Source organism: Sphaeramia orbicularis, chromosome 8 (assembly GCF_902148855.1).
Source record: "Sphaeramia orbicularis chromosome 8, fSphaOr1.1, whole genome shotgun sequence".
Taxonomy (NCBI): domain Eukaryota; kingdom Metazoa; phylum Chordata; class Actinopteri; order Kurtiformes; family Apogonidae; genus Sphaeramia; species Sphaeramia orbicularis.
In genome coordinates this window covers 32042545-32066859 of record NC_043964.1, presented here as the reverse complement: position 1 = coordinate 32066859, position 24315 = coordinate 32042545, and the positions used below count along the sequence as shown (strand labels likewise).

The window sequence follows — 24315 nt, the reverse complement described above, 5'->3', positions numbered from 1 at the left end:
CAATCACAGATGGTTTTGTAAGTAGGATGAAAACCAGGTCTTCCCAAATATGGCCTTAACATAAACTCTAGTTGTACGTAGACCTAGTTTTACATTGTGGGAGACCATTTTTCCCAAACCAAGGGCCCACCAGTCTTAAAACCTTCACTCTTCTCTTTCTTCATCTCTCTCTCCCTCTGTCTCTCTGAAAGTCCACTTTATCACCTCAATAAAAAAAACTATGGTTGAACTTGAGCTAATAAAATGTAGATTAAACTGACTGGTGCTTTCAGAGACCATTAGAACAGATGTACTGGTCTCTGCATGTTGAAGTTTCAGTCACCTCAAAGACATTTCATAACAACATCTCAGTCATGACTCCTAAATCACCACACCTCCTTTTTTTCTTCACCTAGCTATGGTTTATACAGACATGACTTAAAATATTACACAAGCAGCATGTAACACCAACAACACATTTCACTATCTTCCTAAAGCAAAAGATTAAGGAAACCATGGTGTGGTACACTGAAAGGGAAAGAACTAAAGTCTCACGTTTTTCTCTTGGTGTATGAGGAGATAAAATACATGGTATTAACCTGGGGATTGTACAGGGTTTGGAAGGTTTTGGACAGAAAACTGAGCATTTTCCCATAAAATCTGACTATTACCATTACAGTATTTACTATAAACACTTACAGGCTGCATGTTTTCACATTACATTAAAAAATTAGCAAAAAAAAAGGTAATAACATGTACTAAATGAATTACATCTCATGTCATAAATGAACCAAATAAATACTAGCTTTGGCCTCTTGAAATTAAATGCAGAAAAACAAATAACCACATTTAACAAATTTCATAAAGGAGCCGCATCTAAATATCTGAGTGTCATGTTGTATGTATTTTGTTGTCAAAAAAGACAAATGTTAAAGGACTTTGGCTCAAGAGCTTTGTTTAAACTATCTACTGCCAGCTCAGAGAACTAAACACAAACTATTCCTTGTGCCTCTTTACTACAACAGCGCCTCTCTGGAGCCGTTCTATTATAGTGACTTAAGGTTTCACTTATAACTCAGCCCTTTCTTTCTCTCTTCAACACCAGACCTTTGAGTTAACCTTTTCTTCCCAAAGTAAAACTACACCACCCTGTCATACTTAATTCACTGCAGGATTATTCTCAGTTTGTGTCAACTCTGAAACTATGGATGTTGACACATAATGCTACAGATGTTATTAATAGTTTTAAAAGGCCTTTTTTTTTTTAAGATAAAACACTTTCCATTGCCTCCCCTTCGAAGTTTCTTCTTAAACATGCTGACTCCTAAGTGAACCCTGCATGCACATAGTGTGAGCCAACCATCATTTGTTTGATCAGACGTAACTTGGCAACCTCCTTTACTACAGTGCTGCTGTCCTGCTGGGGACATGTCTTTCTGAAATGAAAAGATCTTCATTTTGAGGAGCAGGATTACTCAGTGACAGAAAGGACCTTGTTGGCTGATGTTTCTACTCTGTGCACAGCCAAGATGGTGTCATGAATTGGCAAACTGAGTAGAACACTGCTTGCATGACCTCTGTCAGAGTTCCTCACAGCTGTCTAAAGTTTTTCATAACAGATACATGATGGATAGGAATGCTGTAGCATGACTCACTGGGTGCCTTATATTAAAACACAACACTAGCTGGTTCTTTTCCTTTAGAAAAAGTGCTTTGCTATGAAGTATGTGTGAAGATTTGCAAGTATAATAGGAGCGTAGAGCCTGTTATGCATTGTGACATGAAAGCACCGGACATGACACTGACATTGTAATAAGTTCCCTTTTCTAAATTAACAATTCCCTGAGAAAATATCAGTGCATGCGGAGGTTTCTGAGGAGTTACACAGCACTGCTTGTATGATGCTCTTGTATCAGCCATGTGAAAGGTGTGGGTGGTAACCACAAAGAACAAACTAAATGTTTCCTTTGTGTGATTTTTTTTAGAAAAAATTAAATCTTGCCAAAAGGGAATACTAATGCTTTCATGCATATGTGAGGTTACAGAGGCATCACATGAGCCAAATTCTCTGAGAAAAGTGGAACTTCCTTTTGAGGATTTATAGATAATTGCAAATAGTGATATAGAAAAGGGTTTTTGTTCCCTCACAACAACTTCCCAATCATAATCTGTACTTCTGTACACAAATGCTGATCCATAAATGCTGCCTTAACACAAGGTTTTCAAAGCTCTGGTCTTGATACCGTCCAGGTGTATGAGAAAAACTACCTGTGTGACAGCATCTCCTGCTGGTTACTAGTAGAGTTGCAGTACAGGACCATTGCACACTGAATTTATCAACTCTCAAACTTCCTCATTCAGACAGTCGATAGCTGTAGTCTTCACCACAGAACATTTACAGCTTTGGGGAACCACATTATTCACTGTGTCTTACCCCTTTAATTTTTTGCAGTGTGGAAATGGCATTTTGTGATGTAGTTATAATGGAAACTGTCTTTCCAAAACGTTCATCAAGAAAAACGTTTAACTACCTTGCACCAGAATTTACAGACAAACAATGTGATGAAAATATAGATGAGGAAAAACTACTAAATAAATTAATATTAATTTAAATGTTCAGATTTCACACTAAAACTACAGTGAATAAAACATGTAGGTACTACTGTTTTGTTGTTGTAAAAGTCAAGCTAGTCACCATTTAGTACTTTGCCCCACAGTCCAAAGGACAACTTGTACTAAAATTAGTGTCTGCATACACACACAATAATCTAATAATAATAATATTCCCACAGAACTGAGATTGATTCTTTGTTATACAAAAGAAAGAAAAAAAGAAAAAAAGAAGGAAATTGAATATTTTTTTTGTTTTACAAATATGGAGGGGCATTTCATTTAGCAGCTGTACTATCAAACATCCTGTGACATCACAACTGTTGTTGCCAAGTTGCACTTACACAGAAACTCCTGGGTGGTTATGGTTCGTGGGGTCTGAAGTTCGAAGGCACCCAAAACACAGCTGGAAATATTAATCTTCACTGTGTGTGCTGCTAAAAAAAGTTTTTCACGGGTCAGAGAAGAACAGGAGAAAAATGTCTTTTTGTAAAGTGGAAAAAGCTTGAGGCAAACAGCATGTCATGGACCAGCATGTCTAAACTGATAGAGACAACATACTGCTGATTCATCATAGGTCTCTTGGAGAAGAAGAGGATGTAAAGTGCTCTAATGGATAAATTAAACAGTAAGTGAAATGTGGTTTGCCAAGGACTGCCTCCACAGTTAATGTATTAGCTTTCAAACTCAGAGCAATAACTTCCTGTTTCTCAACACCATCTCAGTCTCATGAGTTTCATTTACCTAGAAACCATAACTGCAAACAGAGTCACATCTAGCCTTCTCCCTCACAGCAGATCACACCCCTCGCAGCAGTGGAAGGATACAGGTGAGCTACAATTTTCTGATTAGTTAAACATTGCTCGGTTGTTTTTTGACGTGCTTTGTAAATACATTTGGATTTTAATGGATTATTGCAGAAGAATTTAACTACAGTTTAGTGACATTCTCTCTGTTTTAAAATGATTAAGAGACAAAATACAACAGATAATGTACTGTTAGATTACATATGATTTCAGTTACATTTTCACTGGTTTCTTTAATGGTGTGTGATACTTCGCATGGAGACAGGACAGTGGCTTTAAATGTTTGATAAATAAAATTCATATTGACAACAAAACCTGAAAAGAAAAAGGAAACTTTGGCAGTGGAAAAATGATGTAACAGAACTACAAATACACAGCATTACTTACCAGTATCAAACATAATATGTAACATTAACCCTTTGTGGGCTTTTTTTGTTAGATATTAAATTTTGATATCAAGATTTCAAAAAGCTGTCTGATTTATTCAGTTGTTGCACATCGCTTAAAAGGGTTAACATGCATCCTGAGGGAGTCTGACATTATGGCCAAACAACAACTGAGGAAACAAAAGTGAAACTGAAAAGACATGAAGTGGAAAAAGTGAACTATGAAAAAAAGCTATTGTGAAAATTAACACGTTTCATTTTTACGAGAAGCCTTTATTATACATTTTTTTTCTCCAGTAAAAACAGTGCTGAAACACCTGCCTGATGTAATTTAAATGTTAAATGTGTAATAATTTTGTGTGTAGTGTTGTGTTACTTGCTGATTAGGGTTTATCTTGCATATTTGTGTATAATAAATTAGTTTACTAAATAAATTACTTGTATTAATTACATGTTACAAAGAAAACAATTATAACAGATATTAATTTTAATTAAATACATATCTTAAGTATGTATATATGTTGGTAACAATTATCTATCTATCTATGCAGGATGATGAAGATGTCAAGAGGAGTCACGGTATGCGGTTTATGTGTGTTCCTTGCCTTAACATGCGAGTCAGCTTATCAAAGACTCAACTCAATCAAAGATCTGAAGAAAATCGACTTTGGTCAGTCTGTACCAAAGCACAGTCTTGTGCTGCTCCACTGGTTTGCAAACACAGTTTACTCTGACAATAATGATGTCATTTGGTTGACCTTTGAACCAGATAGAGGAGATTATGGCTCTCATCATTATGGCAACTACGAAAGGCTGCTGGACCCGTTACCTCTGGGAAACATACGATACAGATACTTCACAGTTGGAAATCTCAACCAAGGCACAGCCACACAACTTCCAGATTATGTTCTTCATCCCCCAGTTGAGTACATGGGAACAAACCGGGACCGGGTCATATTCAGAGTCAGAGAGGAACACGCAGCTTCTCAAGCCTGGCACAGGATAGACCAAGTGTACATCACTCAACATTATGCTCCTTCTGAAGGCCAGGGGACGAGGTATGATCCATGTCACACCTACAGGATAACTACAAACCTCTTAAGAGAGCTAAGACAGTTTTCTGTAGGAGAAAACAGAAATTCACTGTCGGAGCTCAGAGACCATTTTGGCAGTAACATTGATGATTCAGAGTTACGGGACCTCAGAAACACATGGAGGGATCTTGCTTGCCTTGGACTGATGCTGTTTATTGTAGTCCAGGAAAAATACTCTAACAGACCCAGCAACCAACCAAGCAACAGACCAAGCAACAGACCAAATGAGAGACCAAGCAGCAGACCTCAGCGTGTGGTGAGGAGAGAAACACAAAATGATTTCATAGTGCACATACAGGACGATTGGCAGTCTCAGAGAGATGAGGCACTACTTGATGTGACAACTGGCAAAAATGGAAATGCTAGGATTGTTTGGAGAAATATTTCCAGGCACCGTCTACAAGAAGGTGCTATGGTAGTGCTATTCAAGAACAACAACGACCAGACAGCTAGCAAAACGTACAAGGTAATTGAAGACAGTGAGGGCACATACGACACCTCAGTGCCCCTAAATGAAGGCTTTCAGGCCCGGTTGCATAAAGCGAGGAAAAGACTCTGTTTCTGGACAGTAGTGGGTGAAGAAATATGCAGAGGTAAAGAGTTTCACAGTCCAGACAAAGTCATGATAACAGGCTACAATGCATGCCTGCAGCTTTTTGTAAAGGATGGCAAAGCTTGTGCTCGATTATATGTGAAGAAGACGTTCAATAATTGGAAGTCAGAATTTAACAAGTCTTGGGTAGGGTTTTACTCCTCTGCAAATAAATGCACAGATGAGTATGAATTTTGGCGGTGGCAGTGGGCAAAGAAGTTCAATCAATGTACTGACTCCAGAAACTCCTCTTATGATATCTTTGAGTATCACTCAGGTATGGCTATTGCTCCTGGAGTCCAAGCACGATTCATAATCAGGGATTCTATAGTAAAAGCATGCACACCAAGCTGGAGCTCATAAAGACATTCGATCCACTGGATAGACTGAACAAAAAATGTACACAATCTCAAACTTGATTAAGTTTGCCTACAGGTTTTGTCTTAACAAAACTTTGTATTATATGTTTATATTCTAATGCAAATGATATTTGAACTTTATTTTTGATGGCTTTTTATGTTAGTGAGATTTACATGCTGCTGCTTGTGATGAAAGACCACATACAATAAAAAATGAGAGATGTCCACGCCAAGAATTGTGCAACAAATCACTGTAAATGTAAGGTTTAAAAACTATTCTAAACTATAAGATAGACAGGGACAAACAATATTGTTGACATCAGTTTCAGTGTAATTTGAGGAACAATAGAAACCTCCAAGGCTTGACAGTAAATCAAAAAATCTGAATTTACAAGCTATTCCATTTAATGTGTCACTACAGCACTGCATGTTATTTAATTTTTACTCATTTTATTCAATACAGATGATAAAAAGCCCCTGCTGGGCTGCACAGCTGTGGTGCTGGACTGCACTTTATTAGTGATAGAATATGTTCCAAGACTATTTTACTCACCCATCCTCCTGTGGGGAACACATACATTTTTCCATTCCTGAGTTCAAAGTACAGTGTTAACAGGTTATCAGTGTTAAGTCTGCACTGTTTATCAGACCGGACACTCTTGTTATTAAAGATGGTGTAGACTGCACTTCTCTCTGCCACTGATCACTACTGAACAATTTGTAAATAACTATAAATAACTTTGTACAAAATTAAAATTGATTTTAGTTGCCTTTTAATATTATAATAAAAACATTAAAACAAGGTCATAGTTAAAAGTGAACCTTAACCTTGCCTGAAAACACAACTGGAAATGTGAGGCTTAATTGCTCTATTTGCAAAATGTATTTAAAGTTTTTAATAATAAATCATGCTTTTGTTGTTTTTACCGAGCAGAATGTTTTGTATAGCAGATCATAGTTCTGTCCTCTGGTACTGCCATAAAACTCAAGGTTTAATGTACATAAAAGGTCATGGTCCAGCATGTCTAATGTAATAATGACTCACTGCTGTTGTATCTTGTATCCCAAAGAGAAGAGGAGGATGTACTTTAAAGACCATCTCCACTGTCAATGTCCACTGTCCAAAATGAAAGCTGTTTTAATGTTTTGTTGTAGAGTTGAAAATTGTGTAATTAAACCATATTTCATTTCGTAGTTCAGAGTCAGTCTTTTTATTTTGAGCAAAAGGAAAATTGATGAGTCCAACTCAAATGTACTGAATCCCAAACACAGGTGAGTGGCTGCATTTTCTGCTCTTTTGTGTAAGTCCTTATGCAAAACACACACCCACACACATGCAAAAATTTAGTGAGATTATTTCCTTCCCTTGTGACCTGCACAAGTCCTTGTTTCTAGGCAAGTCCCTGGTAGGCCAATGAAAAGGCCTTTATGTTGTGAGAATGAGATGAATACTGTTTTAATGTGGTGACACTAAGATAGCAATCAGCAGGCCAGCACAAGACCCAACAGATCATCAGATTATGAGTCATCATTAAAAACTGTTGCAGACTCAGCTGGAAGAAAATGCTTAATCATCTTAGTCCACAGAGCCAGTTGTTCATGACAAACTGGCACTGCTGTTCTGTGAAAACAACTTCTAATCTAATCACACAATCTTACAGTAAAGGTTGTTTATACATGTTTTATTATCGGGTCAATATGTTTGAGACTAACAGTCTCCAGAAAACAGATCTTACAAATCCTATCCGTGCAATATAGGAAAACAATGAAAACACAATGAGGCACTTTTCATGTTTTAAAAAAGGAGTAGCTAATTACTGTCATGTTTGTGCAGAATGTCTATCTTCTAATTGGGTAGGGCTCAAGAATTCTTTGAAATATTAGTGAAATCAGTATATGGTCTCATGCAATATTCACCTTGCCATAGGAGTAACATTTTGATAAAGGTAAAATATGTTAGAACATTTGTTGTGAGTGAAATGTGGTGCAACAGAGATGGCGGTGCCTACAAATTACATTCCCCAGATGCAAGGAAACAAGCTTGTTTACACTCTGTCCCAGCACAAAATATAATATCTATGAAAATGAAATGTAAAAATTACCATTGAAACTAAAATCACAACTCATATCACAATATCTATTATAGTAATTAAACATTTTCTTTTCACATCATTCTGGTAGACTTTGTGAGCATTATGGGACATGCACTTGACCAAAATATGTGTTAAAATGTATGCTCACATTCTCTGGAATGTCATTCAATTAAGATTTTTACATTGAGGTTTTTAGTTAAAGTTAGCTGTAGGCGAATTGCAATGACTCAACTACTCTGTGAAACAACAAAAACACAGAAATGTTAAGTAAAAACTGTATTCAACCCAAAATGTTATGAGAATAGACAGATTTCCCTATTGTAAGGGCACTGACTCCTTATGAATAATCAAAAAAAAAACAAACAAACAAAACAAAACAAAACAAAGAAAAACAAATAAAAATCACAGTTTGAGACATATGCTTCATAACCCAATCATCATCTGAAATTAAATAAAGTACCTTTTTTAGTCATACTGACCTGATCTGCAAACTGTTTTGACACTGTTGAGACAAAATGAGTGACAGCCAAGGCATGGACAGGAAATAAAGATTAGATATGCACAGAATGAATGAATCTGTGTGTGTCTATAAAGATGAGATCACATCCCATAGAAGCACCATAATACCGGATACAGCTGCTCATCATTATAGCTGACAATTAAACCAAAACGGAGTATGTCATTACACCACCTTTTACTTTATGACAGCCTCCACAAAAACAACCAGCGTATCGCTTATGAGCATGTTCATCAGTCACTCTCCCCTGGGCGAGACATTCTACCCTGTCATCTGTGTGAGGCCTCATGTGCACATTGGATATGTATAAGCACTTGAGTACAGGCAAATGCTCCGGCATGTTGGCCCTTTCAAATCACACAGCCTCAAGCTATAAACTAATAACCCAATACACACAGACACACAAACTGTCAGCAGTCCACCGGATAAACTAGCAGCAACAAAGAAGTCGGAATCAACAAAGAAATAAACACAAACATTCCCAGTCCTCACAAGTATGTAAAAAAAAAAAAAAAAAAAAAAAAAAAAAGATAAAAATAAAACTGTGAAAATAGAATTTGCTCTGAGTCAGTGTTGTGTGGCTATTGAGGAAATGGAAACTCAACTGCAGTTTTAGGCAAGCTGTCAAACCAGTGTGGTCTGATTGTTTAGTTTATGTCACAATTACTGGACGTAAACGTGGACTTTCCTCCTTTTTTCTTCTTTCAGCCGATAAACTTAGCAGGAAACCTCACTTGCTTCCTTGTATGCTTTAGGTCTTTCTTCAGTTCATTTCCCCTCTACGAACAGTCCTCTGCTTCTCACCTCTTCCACTTCCTTTTTGTTACAAGCTCCCCCTTGCAAAAAATGCACATCTGAGCAGGAAAGTGGTAATCTGAGCCAAAGGTGGCAGAAGTAGTGACCTAATGTCACTGTTTTCCTGTCTCAAGTCTCAATCACTGACATTAGGCCACTTCACTTGGCTTTTAATTAGACTGATTTACTGACGCTACAGCACTGGTACCTACAAAGATTAAAAAAATTTTAAAAAGTTCAAGGAAGAGACAGAACTAAATCTGTACATTTGTTTGTGTAAGATGCACAGTGGATATGGGCAACACTCTGCAATAAAGTGGAAATTGGAGGTTTTCTATTTTTATGTTGAATGTTTTATGACCTCCAGATTTGGAATGTATCACCTCCCAGCCGCCTACGCCTGGATTCTACTCCACCAGCGCAAGCAACACACGAGCACAGCTGTGTCCAGATAAAAGTACTAAACACTCACATGCAGACAGGCATGTACAAGCATAAAGAGGAACTCTTCTAATAGGATCACAGGGAGAAAAGCAAACAGCACAAATAACCTGCAAAAGCAGCAGATTTAACAGCCACTCTTATTTTAGTACACACACATACTTTCCCACCATAACAGTCTCAAGTCAAAAATTTACAGACACCGAAATAAAACAATAAAAACATAAAGTCTGCCCATTGAGACTGTAATAAAACCTTTTCTAAAAAAACTCTCAGCCTCGCACATAAAGTTAGATGTGACCAATAATAAAAAGAATAAAAGTTAGACCTGTTAGTACCCACTAGAGGTTAAAATTAATTTCCCCCCATGGTAACAAAATAGTGGATGAAATAAACATACTCACTTTAGGTGTTCATAAAACTTTACCACCCATTTGGAAAAATGCTAAATTTGTCCTGAGGGTGGTGCTAAAACAAAGGCCATGAGGTCACCACAAACAAGAACAAATCCTAACCTCAACCCCAGTCATTACACCTTGAGGTACAAAATACAGGGTTATATCAAATTAGGTAGGACTTATTTCTTGGCATTACTCGGCTTAAACTAGTCAAAAGCCTTTTAATCCTCTTTCTACCTCAACAGTGCTTGTCATAGCCCAGCAGAACTCCTCAGAAACATGAGTTTATGAAGCGTGCTGCAAAAACATATGATTCTTAGTTTCAGATTTGCATCATCTTTGCTTCACCTCTGAAAGATAATAAAGCAGTAGTGGATGGAAACTACCCCAAGGGAAAGGAAAGACCCCTATAAATTTACACTCATTTACTTTATAATATGTATAATATCACCTCTACAGTCAAACATCAGCAAACAATAAATAGCAAAAATGTGAGAAAAAAACAAAAAACAAAAAACAGACAAAACACAACAAATTCAAAAGCACTTGTTGTTACCTAATTTTTCATGACTGTATGAGAACTTTTTAGCGGCTGTTTGGGAAGCAGCGCTGGGATTCTCATCACACCTCCTGACCTACATTCAGATAGTCTTGAGTCTAGACTGACAAGCTCAAATGAAACCATGCTTGTGGTCTTTTTGGTCAGTACAGTTTCTTCACAGCTGCATTTAGACATTATAACAAATGGAAGGAAAGTAATTCAAATTCATACTAAACAAATTTAGAAAAAGTTACAAATGGGCATCATACAATATTACAGATGAAACTGGAAATAAACTGAATTAGACTATCCTCAGATGGGCTTTTAGAAAGGGAATAAACACTTAAATTTATCTGGAAACAAATTGAAATGATTAAACCTTGTAAAACATCTAAAACAACTCTACAAAAATGTAGCATAGTTTCTGCTAAACTGAGCCCATGCTTAAACCATTTACAACAAAATCATTTAAAGTGAAGACAGGCATGTGGCAAAAACATAACAGACTGCATGAGTGAAATGATTCAAACGTTTACGTGGGCTGTTTACTTCAGCAAACAATTTGCTTGAAAAACAAGCAACAAGGAGCAGATACTTACTGTCTGTGGGTCGGGCTGTGGGCAGGTCCGTGACAGGTGACTGCACCCTCTCCACTCTGGGCTCTGTGAGGGAGGGGAGGGGAGCGCTGGGTGCAGGAGGTGGGTGGTTGTTGTTCTCCAATGCACTGCTGGACACCAAACCATCAGCCTGTCTCAAAACAGGCATCTCTGGCCTCTTGGATCCTGCCTCAGTTGGACTTAGCATGGAGGACTGTGGCTCTGCTCTCCTCTGTGGGGGTTCAGGGATCCTTGAGGGAGGGGCAGAGGCCAGCTGGACATCCATCCTCCTGGGAGGAGTGGGGGGCTCATGGGGCCGTGTCATGCTGAGCTCTGCTCGCCTATTTGCAGAGCTAGAAATGGAATTGGAGGAGCTGTCCACAGGATTAATCCGACTACTCAGGCTGACTTCAGGCCGTTTAAGCCCAAAGCGGGCAATGCCAGCGCTGGGTGAGTTGTCAATTTGCTTGGAGGAGACCTCGATGGAGATTTCTGTGCGTCGGGAAGAGGCTGTGTCAGGATTGCGACCCCCTGATAACTCAATGCGCCTCATGCCGGTCTTGGGTGAACGTGGATTGGAAGACTCTGAAGGGGAGGATCTGGAAGAGGAGGAGTAGTCAGAGTTACGGGAACTCAGGTCGTAGCTCCGCTGGCTGGATGAGAAGGAGGAGGATGGGCGAAGAGGGTTGGTGCTCCTACGAGTCAGAGACGAAGGGTGTGTGGATGAATCTGTCTCCTCCACCTCAAACGACCGTTTCAGTGCTAGAAAACACAAAACACCTGTGGTTAGATCAGAAACAGAGGACTCTCTTATCCCACACAGATGCTGGTATTTGTTGGGGAACACCTGTATAACATTCACTTTTTTCACCCCTAAAGTCTATCATCCAGTATAAACAAATTAGGAAAAGACATAATCAGATAATCACACAGCTTAGGGAGAGCCAGCATTATTCAACGAAGTCCCAATTAGGCCTACTGCTTTATTTTGTGGTGACGTCACACAGTTCGATCTTTATTTGAGGAGATTACACAGAAAATCATGAATATCAAATCTAACATCAGCAAAGTCACTGGCCAAAAATTTCACAATTTGAGTCAGTGTTACACCCGGCATGACACACAATGTGAAAGAGAAGCAGTAAAAAAAATGTGAATTAGGCAAGCCGAAGCAGAGACACACACAAGAGAAATCACTCTTAACCATTTTATGCGCAGTGACAAGTCAGTAGTTTCTTCGAATCTTCAAGAGAAGTAAGAGTGATGGTCTTACCGGATTTGACCCGCTTTACATAACCTGACAGCCGGGTGTTCGCCATCTGTAGCGATAATAACTGTAGCTAAAGGAATAATATCCTTTATATTCACACCGTAGTTTTCAATAACTATTGCGGATACGAATACGCATTTACCACGGGGATGGCACTAGGGAACAAAATAACTCAACACTGCGAGGACAAGTGTCTTTAAAATTCTTTGGCCGTAGATTTTTATAAATTAGCAAGGAAAACTTGTACTTCAGTTAGCTAACATCTTGCGCACCTGTTGTTGATTATCTCGTGATATCTCGCGAGAGGTGTAACTGAGTCGCGTCATTGCTATATTTCATGAAATAAAGAAAAATCTCCTTTATCTGTATTTGAGTTTGCATACGTTATTAAATTAGAGAATACTTTTCTAATTCTGCCATTTACTGTTTTGCAGTAAATATATTGCAGATCAAGTTTTATAGGATAATAATAATAATAATAATAATAATAATAATAATAATAATAATAATAATAATAATAAATCATTAGTCAATTTTTCATTTTTACCCTTTGGCCCTATTGTTATGAATATTATTTCTACCCAAACTGTAGACTGATAAACCAGTCTACGTATGTTAGATGTGAGGGTGAACCTGGCTCACCTTAGTTTGGCCCTGACTGGAGCTAACTACTACAAGCCTTGGAGCAGCGCGGCCCATGTCCCAGAAAAACACCCAATCCTGTGCAGGCATCTGGCCTGTTTCATGGTTGATGAACCAGGCATCAGCATGGGAGACAACAGACCTCCTGAAACTTACTGTTTTCACATCCTCTGTAAGTTTAAGCAGGTTTTGATGCCTGATATCAGAGTCTGATCTAATGGTTCATAAAATTTGAATTGAGATTTGGCTCTTTACTGAATAGATAATATTAATCTTTTCTGCTTCTTTGTGAAAGTTTGGTTTCAGCAACAGATAATATGAGGTCAGTCAGAGGTCTATGAGCAATTTGACTCCCAGTCAGCAGTTCTTCAAAACTGCTAATTTACTCATCTCTGTAAAGCCTAACTTCCTGTGTCTTGAATGAGTAACTGTTGGTGACACAGTACTGCTAGTCATACTCCACCCACCTACAGTGCCAAAATCTAAATCATGTGTGTTAGCATGTGTGTACAGCCGTTTTGGCACTTTCTAAGAATGACAGGGACAAATGTTGAGATGAAGTCAATAACGAAGACACTGTGGTCCAGATTCAATTTCTGCATATAACAGGCTATGTATTTCCACCGCTACAGCTCTTCTGGATCTGACATCAACATTTTTATGTTGCTAACATGGACTAATGTAATTTCATGGCCATGAAAACTGGCCTTGAAATTTCCTGAAAGAAAGTGTTGTTATATGTAAAATTCATTGGATGCAGAAGGGCCTGACGAATCTGAAAACAGAGAAAAGAAGAGCTTCTTTGGAACATCACTAAGGACAGGAAATGAGGCAGGAGATTAAGCATTTGATGTGATGTATACATCCTTTGTCTTCCTTGTACATTACTTGTTTTTTGTTCAACTAAGTAGAAATCACATCACATACCATTTAAAACCATCTTTGACAGTGATTGTGACACAATGAACCATTTGCCTGTATTTGTGTTAACTACATGGTGTGTTCCTGCTCTGTGGTGACAGAAGCCTCGACACAGAGAGGTCGTCACAGACAGAGTGGAGACAGACGCTGTCACATAACTGTTTTGCTCTGTCTTTGTGCAGATGACTACAGAGTTAACACAGCCCTCGCCTGAATGATTTTGTTTTTTTTTGGTTCTTTAGTGGTTTGCCCTAGTTGGAACCAAACCTTCCTTTTGTGGACATCATACCACACTGCATCATGGGACTTGTATGCATGTGTATGACTGATACTATAAGAGCAATTGCACAGTGACGTCTGTCTCTATTTAGATTCATGTAAATAATATAACCCTTCTTCCTTAATATCTGCACGACTACTTATGTGATATAGGTTGTGTGTTTTTTTTTTTTTAGGGTACTAGCTGTGCATGTGTGATTTCAAGGACATGACTGTTTGATGGCTCCAAGCTGCTGCTGCTGAGGCAATGGCTGTGATGAGAGACCTTCCAGCCAAAGTCAGATAATACTAATGAGCACCAATGTGAACCAAATGTCAGCACAGCTTTGCTTTTATTAACAGCCATAGTTCTGTCTCCCTTTCTCTGGCTGACTCTCTGTGTTAGTTCCCCTCCCTTTATTTACCTTTCATTTAACTTGGAATTGAAATAGATCCTGCTTTGAAGATTTTTCAACCCTGTTAATTCAGGGCTCCATTCTAAGAGTTTTACTGTAAATCTGCCAGTGAACCGAGCCGATAAGTAAATATACGATGCGGGCAAGCATGATATTTTTCAGCTTACAGTCACACACACAAGCTGAATCCGTGTTACAAATAGCTCATTGAAAAATGGTTAAACTGCCAGAAAATCACATGATGTTGCTTTTCTGTTCTCCATTGTAGCATGTACTGGATGAGTACCACATGGACATTCTCTGTGCCTCTCTGAGCATGACAAAAGAAAAAAAATGAAGGGGTCAACAAAACGTAGTACTGCCTTTTGTGTTGAGTTTTTGAGGTATAATGGAATACACGTCGATGTAAGCAGAAATGATGTCACCTCCTAACTGCGCCAGATTTAGCTACAACACACTTACAGTGGTTATACAACAAAGACATTATCAATTGAAATGTTGTGCTGTTTGTGCTTTTTACATTGAAAATTATTAGATACAATGTCTTGAAGTCTTGGAGTTCACAACTAGCTCCACATAAGATAATTTGAAGCTAAAACTATTTCCTCGAGGAGCCTATTTCAATTCTCAAAAACACTTTGAAGTCTCTGCAAACAGAAATCAATTCGACATAGCCATTTCAGGCCATTGCATGGAGCCTGTGGGTATCTCTGAGGTGTTCCTTGAGGCTGGCACTGGTGCAGGTTTCACTCCTCATGTCCAGTGGGGGGAAAAAGAGCAAGTAGTAGCTCTAAAACCTAACAAAGATCTCTTGTGTGATCAGTCTACCTCAGAGTGACCTGGGTGTTTCCCAGCAGCACTGATGCAGTTGGCATCATTAGCAGGAAACCTGTAACAGTCGGTGAGAACAGGGCACCAGGATAATGCCGATAACTACAGCTATCATCAGCTTCTGTCAGTAGAAACTTCCTCCCTCTTACACAACAGCTTTGTCACAGAGATTCCACCTAGTGTTTAGTCACATAACACACTAACATCTATAGCATAAAAACAACACATTTCTGTTCTTTCTCAACAGAAGTGTAAATTTATGACAATGGTTTCGCAAAGACTCTTAATACCTTAATAGTTCTGTTTCATGGGCTACACAGAATCAACTCACTTAAATCAGCTGAGGTCCTGAAAAAGTCCAAAGCCACAGCTAAGTGGCAGTTGGTTTATAATAACAGTTTACATATAGAAACATATGGTGTTTTTCACTTCCTTCCGTGATCTCTCATCAAATTTCTCACCGTCATCATTAAGGAGTTTTGACCTATATAACAAGGTTTGTCTCAAATTTAGTGAGATTGTTAAAACTGCTCTGCATCTGATTAAAGAGCAAACAGTGTTGATAGAATCTCACAACGACACGTCTAAAAATGCACAAGGATTAATAATTTGTGGCTTTTAGTAAATATCAGCATGCTTTTGCTACTGAGTCATGTAGAAAGCACCTACTGGCAGCTGTGTACTGGCCTCATCAAATTACTCTCCTTATAATCTTAAATACTTTTATTTTTATTCGTGCATTAGCAGTTCCCTGCCTAAACGTGTGATTAAATGTGCAACTCTATCCTATCATTGACTGTTAAAACTTGTTATGTGTAACTTGTTATTGGGTTTGTGAATGCCATGTGGGCCAAGCCAAATGCAGATCTGTAAAAACAGACCCGGCTATGCACAGATCCTCTGTTCCACTGCCTACCCCGACATTTGCGCCCACCACAGAAATCTAGTCCTGTGGAATTTCCTCTCACTGGACCAGTGAATGCCCTTAACATGCAGCTAAGATGGATATAGAGAAAATGAGGGGGAAAAAGATCAACTGAGAGAAAATGGACTGGTAGCAGCACAACTTGCCTATGCCACTACATGAAATAAGAGTTAAAATAAGAAGGATAATGGGCTACTTTCTAATGTCTGTAGTGCCTCGTTAATACATATATTCTTAATTTGGCATTTAAACACAAAAACCTGTTTGCAAGTGAACTGAGGCTAGACTTCAATGGGCTGTAAACTAAATAGTGTGTGGCTGCTCGTGCTGAGCGGAAGTGTCTGTGGCCGGTCAATGATCTGTGTGAGTGAGGTTACAGCTGAGGTCATCAGCCTCATGGGCATGAAAGTCCTGTCTTCTGTCTCTCTGTCTCAGCTTCTGACATGACAAAGTAAATCAATACTAACTCAACACTCAACATATGGGACCAAGTGAATCTGACTTCTATGCACAAATATGAAATATAGAATAGAGTGGCATGTCACTGAATTTGAACTTGACATAAGCAGAATAAATGAATGAAAGTATATTTCTAATAATGAATCATTAACTCCAAAGCAAATACTTTCACTATCTTCTTGTATGTTAATTAATGACATCAAAGAAAATGCAGATATCTTGCTTTGTTTTGCATAATCAATAGATTTTGGTCTTATATATGAACTATTCCTTTCCCATAAATGCATACATATTATTTATCACTCTTAACGTTGCCTGTGGTGTTTCTTTCTTTCTTTCTTTCTTTCTTTCTTTCTTTCTTTCTTTCTTTCTTTCTTTCTTTCTTTCTTTCTTTCTTTTTCTTTCTTTCTTTCTTTCTTTCTTTCTTTCTTTCTTTCTTTTTTTTACCCAGCTACAGTGTTTATATATAAATGATGAGGTACTTTTTCATCTCAGAGGAAAACACTGCCTCTGGGATGTGGTTTAGCAGATGTATGTTATATATTAACATGTTATATGCTGTAATATTCATTTTATCCATTGTATTTGTCTAGAAACTTAACTTTTCAGACTACAGTTTTCATCCCCTTTCTGTCCAATGAAAACAACAGGAATGACACTGTTGAGTTTGAATGTTTGTGATAAACTGATTAAGCGTTTTTTTATGGGTTGAGAAAATTCTCTTCTTCTTAAGTAAACGCTTTTAAAAAACCTCTTGGATTAGTCCTTGGAAATTGCCCTGTCACAAAACTGAGCTAAAAAACAGAAGTGTTTTTATGAGTTCATGAAAAATCATTTGTGGTTGTCACAGGTCAGCAATGCTACAAAACTATGATCTAATAGAATATGATGCAGTGGTGTAGATTAAACTAGTCAGCAGTATATGAAGTAGTGCAAATGAGCTCAGCCTTAAACATCTCCAGCAGGGAAATGCAACACATACATTATTGCAGCAGTAACATGATTCCAATAAGATAATAATTAATAGTAAATGCTGTTGCAATGACTTCATTTTAACTTGGTTAAAAAGGGTCTGAATATGTTTAACACTGAACAGTGCTTTAATATTACTATAACAGAAGCAGGATTAACCTTTACTCATAAGAAGCAGTGAGCAGTAAAACAATAAGATAACAAACACTACGGCATCTGTGCTGTATCCGTGTCATACTGTGCTACTTCATGGCTGTTTGGTTGTCATCATGGTGCATGGTGGTGACAAAAAGATACTACCACACACGACGAGTGACACCCACACCCACACCCACATCCCACACACATACACACCACTGACAATCAAAACAATAGCCGGTTATGTTAGTGTTACACATATGTGAGGGATGTCTAAAAGCATGACCTAGAGCCACATGGTTAAAGCACAAGTGTTCTCCCAGATGCTTGTCTTTTCTGAATGTCACTTATCTTTCTGCTCTGTTGCACTGTGTAAGCCAGCAGTTTAGAGGCCTCAAGACAGGAAAGAGAGAAAGACTTGGAGATTCACCGTACATACCACAAGCAAACTGGTGTTGACAGAGGCGCAGCTCTGGACAAGTGCAGATGTGTTCCTAATGGCTATGTGTTTGTGAGAGACAGATAGTCAGATAGACAGACAGGTTGGGGGAGAGGTGTTGGCATGTCACGGCCAAGCCCCGCCCACTAGCCTCGCATCCACCACCAGTCAGGGCAGAAAAAGAAGGACTGAGGATGGACGAGCTGCTGAGAGAGGAAAAGGGGAAACATAGCCAGAGGAAGACGAGGAGGTATGGTGGGAGGAGAGGGATGACAGAGGGAATCTGTGGGCCAGGGGCAGAGAGATGACAAGAAAAAGGAGAAAAAGAGCCCCAGAGAGGGAGAAGCAGAGGGGGGAGGTGTGCCAGGTGTTCCCCTCACAGCCGTGTGGTCAGTTGCTATCTCGTGATTGCTCAATATGTGTACACACCCTAATATAACTTTCTACGATTCAGGAGAGGAACTAAAGTAGTTGCTTGTGAATGCAGACTTTTCTTTCTTTGACACATGCAGCCACAGCTAAAACATGGATACGCCCATGAACATCCACAACAAACACACACTTATGCATCTCAACAAAAGTTACACAGCAGTAAGCATGATTTCCCCTCAAAATGCCACAGCTCACTGCAGATGTCAACGAACCCCTCACACTCTCCGTTTTTCCACGTCCGTTTGGTTCCAATCAAACATGTGGAAACTATCTATAGTGTCCTCACGGCAGGGTTAAAGAGTGCCTCACTCCACACAGTGACGAGGAAGGAAGAAGAAAAACCAGCAGAGCAGCAGATTGCAAGTGAGAAAAAAACTAACCTTCAAAGTCTGATATGATCCCTTCCAAGTGAGCGTTGACAGTGGAATCAGACATTTTGGGGAGCAAGTGTGTGCGTGTGTGTATAATGCGAGAGAGAGGGAGCAGGGTTCCCTTTCCCTAGCAAGGAAAAGTCTTCCTGAGGCGCAGTCCCGCTTTCAAACAAATCCCAAATTAGGAGCCCGTGCAGGAGAGAGAGAGAGAGAGAGAGAGAGAGAGAGAGAGAGAGAGGAGGGGAAGGAAAAAAAACATAAGAGTTGAGAAGCTCACTGATCCAAACCCACAGCTCTCTTCTCTCGCTCTCTCTATCTTTCCTCTCTTTCTTAAAGCAGCAACTTATTTTTCTCCTCTCCTCCTTCTCAACTTCCAGAGCCTGGAATGAGAAAGCGATGACAACCCCCCACCCTCCCTCTCTCTCTTTCTCTACCTCACTGTCTTCCCTCCCCCCCTTCTCCTTCCCTCCATACCTCCCTCCCCTTCCTCAGCCCTACTCACACTGACTGCTTCTTTTCTGTGAAAGCTCTCATTTTGGACCGGAATGGTGAAATTATTTGCATGTTAACATTCAAAACACACTTTCTGTACTCTAAACCACATGACTGCACACTCTAGGCAACTTTTTATAACTTTTAAGAGAAGCTCTGTGTGGTGGTGGTATCATTAACAGCTGAAGTTGTACAGTAAAATCACATATTTTACTGCTTTCATTCAATCCCATGCCTTATTTAATAGCACTTGGAATGAAAACTCAGAACAAAAACACAAATAAATCCAGAGAATTGTATTATGGACTATTATGGTGTGGACAGGATCTTGAAGGAGCTTAGTGGAGCGGCTAACATGTTCAGTTCCACTGGAGGCAGACATCAATAAATAAGTAGCCTAATGACTTAATGACCATGTGAATGAGCCTCTGTGTGTGGGGGCGGAGGAGGGGAAAGGGTGGAAAGGGGTGTTGGTCAGTGTCTATGTGTCTATGTACGTGCTCTTGGGAAAAATAAGCAAGAAGGATGTGGTATTTGGGGGATGTTTGTGCGTAGTTGTCCAATGAATGCATGTGAAGAATGTGCAACCCACAACTTGTGTACTAAATTGTCCTGATAATCTTGATGATACCCAAACAGTTCATGCTCCCCTACCAAATTTGACCAAAAAGTAAACTGCTGTCATCTTCAGATCACACCGTTTGTGAAAACCAGACTTCCCACAGTGAAAAGTTGTCCTAAGGCCAGTACTGATAGGAGCTGCAGTTGTGGCGTGATAGCATTATTTGTTTATTCGTGGATAAAGTGAAAACTTACATCTAATGCAAGCATCATAGTGTTTATAGCAATGCAAATCTCTAACACCTGTCCCTAGAAAGATGTTTATAAGATGCACAACTAAAAAAAGTAACATAGAAACAAAGTATAGAGTAAATTATAAGTGCAGAGTACAGCAAGACACAAAAAGACACCTTTAAAATATAGAAAAGGAGAACAGAAGTATTGAATTAACAAGGATAGCTGTTTTTGTGTGAGTTTTGTGTGTCTTGTAGAAAAAGCTGTGGACTGAGATATTTAACAAAATAAGACAAGAAAAGATAAGATAAGATAAGATAAGATAAGATAAGATAAGATAAGATAAGGGGTGGGACCTTTCTGTGTGGAGTTTGCATGTTCTCCCCGTGTCTGCGTGGCTTCTCTCCGGGTATTCCAGCTCCCTCCCACCATCCAAAGACATGCACTGATAGATTAAATGGTTAATCTAAATTGCCCATAGATGTGTAAGTAGCTGGGATAGGCTCCAGCAACCCCCGTGACCCTAGTGAGGATAAAGCAGGTTCCGAAAATGAATGAATGAAGAGAAGAGAAAAGAAGACAAGATCAGATAAGATGAGTGAAAATGAAAAATATAAAGAGAAAATTTTAAAATTTGGTGTTTATATAAATATTTATATAAATAAAGAATTTGAATTAGAAATTAAATATTATTTACATATTTACATTGTCATCGTGGCTGCAAATGTACATGGTGTGATATAGGGGGTGGGGTCACTGGGAACTGTTATAAAGTCTGATGGCTGTGGGGAGGGATGATCTGCGGAAGCGCTCCTTCTTGCTCAGGGGATGTAAAAGTCTGGAGCTGAAGGAGCTGCTCAGGGCCTCTACAGTGTGGTGCAGGGGGTGGGAGAGGTTATGAATGAATGAATGAATGGTTTATTTTTGGTTTTTGTACATTAATCGCCGCACACAGCACAACAACCACAACAAGGAAAGCACTCGGAGAGCGCAGACCTCCGCCAAGGCAGATCAGTGTCACCCCCCCGATCACCACCAAAATGTAATCATTTCTTCCTTGTGCCAGTATCAACATTTCCTCAAAATTTAATGAAAATCCGTCCATAACTTTTTGAGTTATCTTGCTAACAAACAAACACGCACACACGCACGCATGCACACAAAGCAAAGCGATCACAATACCTCCTGGCAGAGGTAATAAACACAAAAACCAAAAAAAGGAATAGGCTAGAAGCAAAAGCTTATTTTTTGCCTATCCTTTTCACCTGACACACTGCTTACATTAAATTAAATGTGTACATCATCAAGCATTCTCATTATAACAAAAGAATCAACAACAACAAAAACACACCTACCATCTCAACTTAATATTCCTGAATGATCTCATACTTAAGGCATCTGTGATAGATGTCAGCTTTGCATCTTTACATTTCATTAGTCTCATAGCATAATTGCCTAAGTCATATTTTTGGCCAAATTGTAATATCTGTGTACCTTTACTCACCTCACACTGCTGTGTCATTTTAAACAGATATCACAATTTAGTCAAAAATATGACTAAAGCAATTATGCTATGAGGCTAACGATTTACAACATAAAGCTAATCTGGTGGATCTGCTGCAGCTGCATAAATTCTACAAGTTTTTCATAGAAATAATGGTGCATATTTGTTGTTGGTTCCATATTTTCAAGACCAGATTACACTGACACTACTGCTTGGCCTTAGACCAGATAAGGCAGATAGAGAATATGAGTGAATATAGAACAGCCGTGCACTGTCAAATTTCAAGCAATTTCTTATCATCTGGAAACAGCTCAACTGTTTCAGTGTATGCACATTGGAAACTGCAGAGATATATACTGTACATGGAATGAAATATATGCTTGGAGAGATATGGAAAGTTACTTGGATTAAAGCTGTAATACATTACATAGGATATACAGTGACTGAAAATCTACAGTCTCCCTAATAGTTGTTTTCCCATGTGTGATTTATAATACAGCATTTGGAACTGAAATCTTGCATGTCTGGCAAGCTTAACGCCATTTTGTTGCTTATGTTGGAATCTAAGTTTGTATTCTGTGTTGATTTAGGCCTGTTTACTGCTCATAAACACAGATGTGCTCGGATGCATAAACACACACTAACGCACCATTTAAAAACAAATATGAGGATTTACCGTCCCATAACCTGCTATCTGAGATTAATATTACCACCACACTTCCTGAGGAAATGCAAAGTGTGTAAGCCACAATAAGAGTGAAAGGAGAAGTACCAGACCACTTGTGTGAGCAGAGTTTCAATTTCATTAGTTCAATTAGTGGTTTCTTGTTTTCTAATGTGGCTCAGTCATTGGTCTGAAGTATGTAATCTAACAGTGAGTACATTTACTCTGTGCTAGGAACTTTTAAATGCTACGACAGGAGAAAACATTTCAAGAATCACCCTGGGATGCCAGATATAGTGAATGTAATTTTAAGCATGGCAGTTTGTCACTCGCTGTGGGAACATGGCTTTTATCCTTTACATCCACCACCCCATTAAAATCATTCTCACTATTCCTTCTCACCCCATTGCCTCTTTAAGATATATACAAACTATATTATAACAGCATATGAAAGTATATATGATATATGACAGTATCTGACATTATGGTACTGTCTCCAGCAGGTGTCAGTGTTGCACCTATAAATAAAACCTGTTGCTATGGGTAACCCTGTCAGCAGTAGAGGTGTCACTAGCATACAGAAATGTGATCTAGAAATAGATAAAGATGGAGATATGGGGAGAATCTTGCACTAGACACACCCTCCACCCACACAGTGCGTCCTGCCCGCCCAGCACAAGTGTGCCAGATTCTTCCACTCCCCCAGAACACACTCGATTACTCAACAGACACACACTGATCTTAATGTGCACACACTCTACACACATATCCATATGTACAACGGATGCATGCAAATATACAAGTGTGAAAACTTGGGCTAGCAATGGAACAGCCCATCATACCAACCTCTTCACTGAAACACACACACACCCATATACAAATAGCAAATTTCCTTCCACTGCATATCCCTGCAAGCCCCAGCAAGCCCAGACAGCGCTAATCCAATCTGCTGTAACAATTGTCACACTGGAGGAAGTCTAGAATGTTTTTTGCTCTGATCAGAAAAGAATTCTACTGACGATATATTAATAAATCACTCTGCAATGCGATGCTTTGGGAAAACAGTTTAAATCTGCAATTAGTAAAGCACATGTCTGATACAGTGGGTCATGTCGTGAGTGTGGGTATGACAGTGTAAGGTTATACGGGGTAATCTGGATGCCATATCAGTATGGATATCTTTAGCTTCTCATGGTGTGAATTCCCCTACAGGTAATTACCACATCATGGCTGTCTTACTCACAGCTAAAGGTACAGTGACATATTAGTTAAAAAACATCATGAGGGATTATGGGCACTGTTTCAGTTCTATGGTTTAAAATCATTAATACTCATAAAACCTTTATTGTTGAACTGTAATGAATAATCATGATGAGAACTATAATCTACTATCGGGTCTTACCCCCTGAGGGTTGAAAAATGAGAGGAGAGTGGGAGGAGAGATTACTTCTATAAACAGATAAACAGATGCCAGGCTGGTGTGGCAGTTGTTAGGCCGATGCCAAAGCAACAACAGGTTGTGAACGTCAGCACTCAGTCTCTACACACACACATACACACACACTAACATCTAATATTT

At 39.0% G+C, this 24315-nt stretch overlaps 2 protein-coding genes across 4 annotated transcripts in view; one reads left to right on the top strand and one right to left on the bottom strand.

Annotated features, from left to right (window-relative positions):
• Positions 1-24315, bottom strand: part of septin9a (septin 9a) — a 71299-nt gene that overhangs the window by 19301 nt on the left and 27683 nt on the right. For 2 of the 3 annotated variants that reach the window (XM_030141780.1, XM_030141782.1), the window contains one exon: positions 11211-11969. In XM_030141780.1, the coding sequence (XP_029997640.1) occupies positions 11211-11969 (759 nt within the window). Of the gene's footprint in view, positions 1-11210; positions 11970-19290; positions 19553-24315 lie in introns of those variants that run through there. The other variant, XM_030141781.1, reaches the window with a different exon arrangement.
• Positions 2978-7003, top strand: LOC115424487 (uncharacterized). Its single transcript, XM_030141785.1, has 3 exons — positions 2978-3217; positions 3384-3418; positions 4333-7003. The coding sequence occupies exon 3, from the start codon at positions 4334-4336 to the stop codon at positions 5828-5830; it is 1497 nt and encodes a 498-aa protein (XP_029997645.1). The 5' UTR covers positions 2978-3217; positions 3384-3418; position 4333; the 3' UTR covers positions 5831-7003.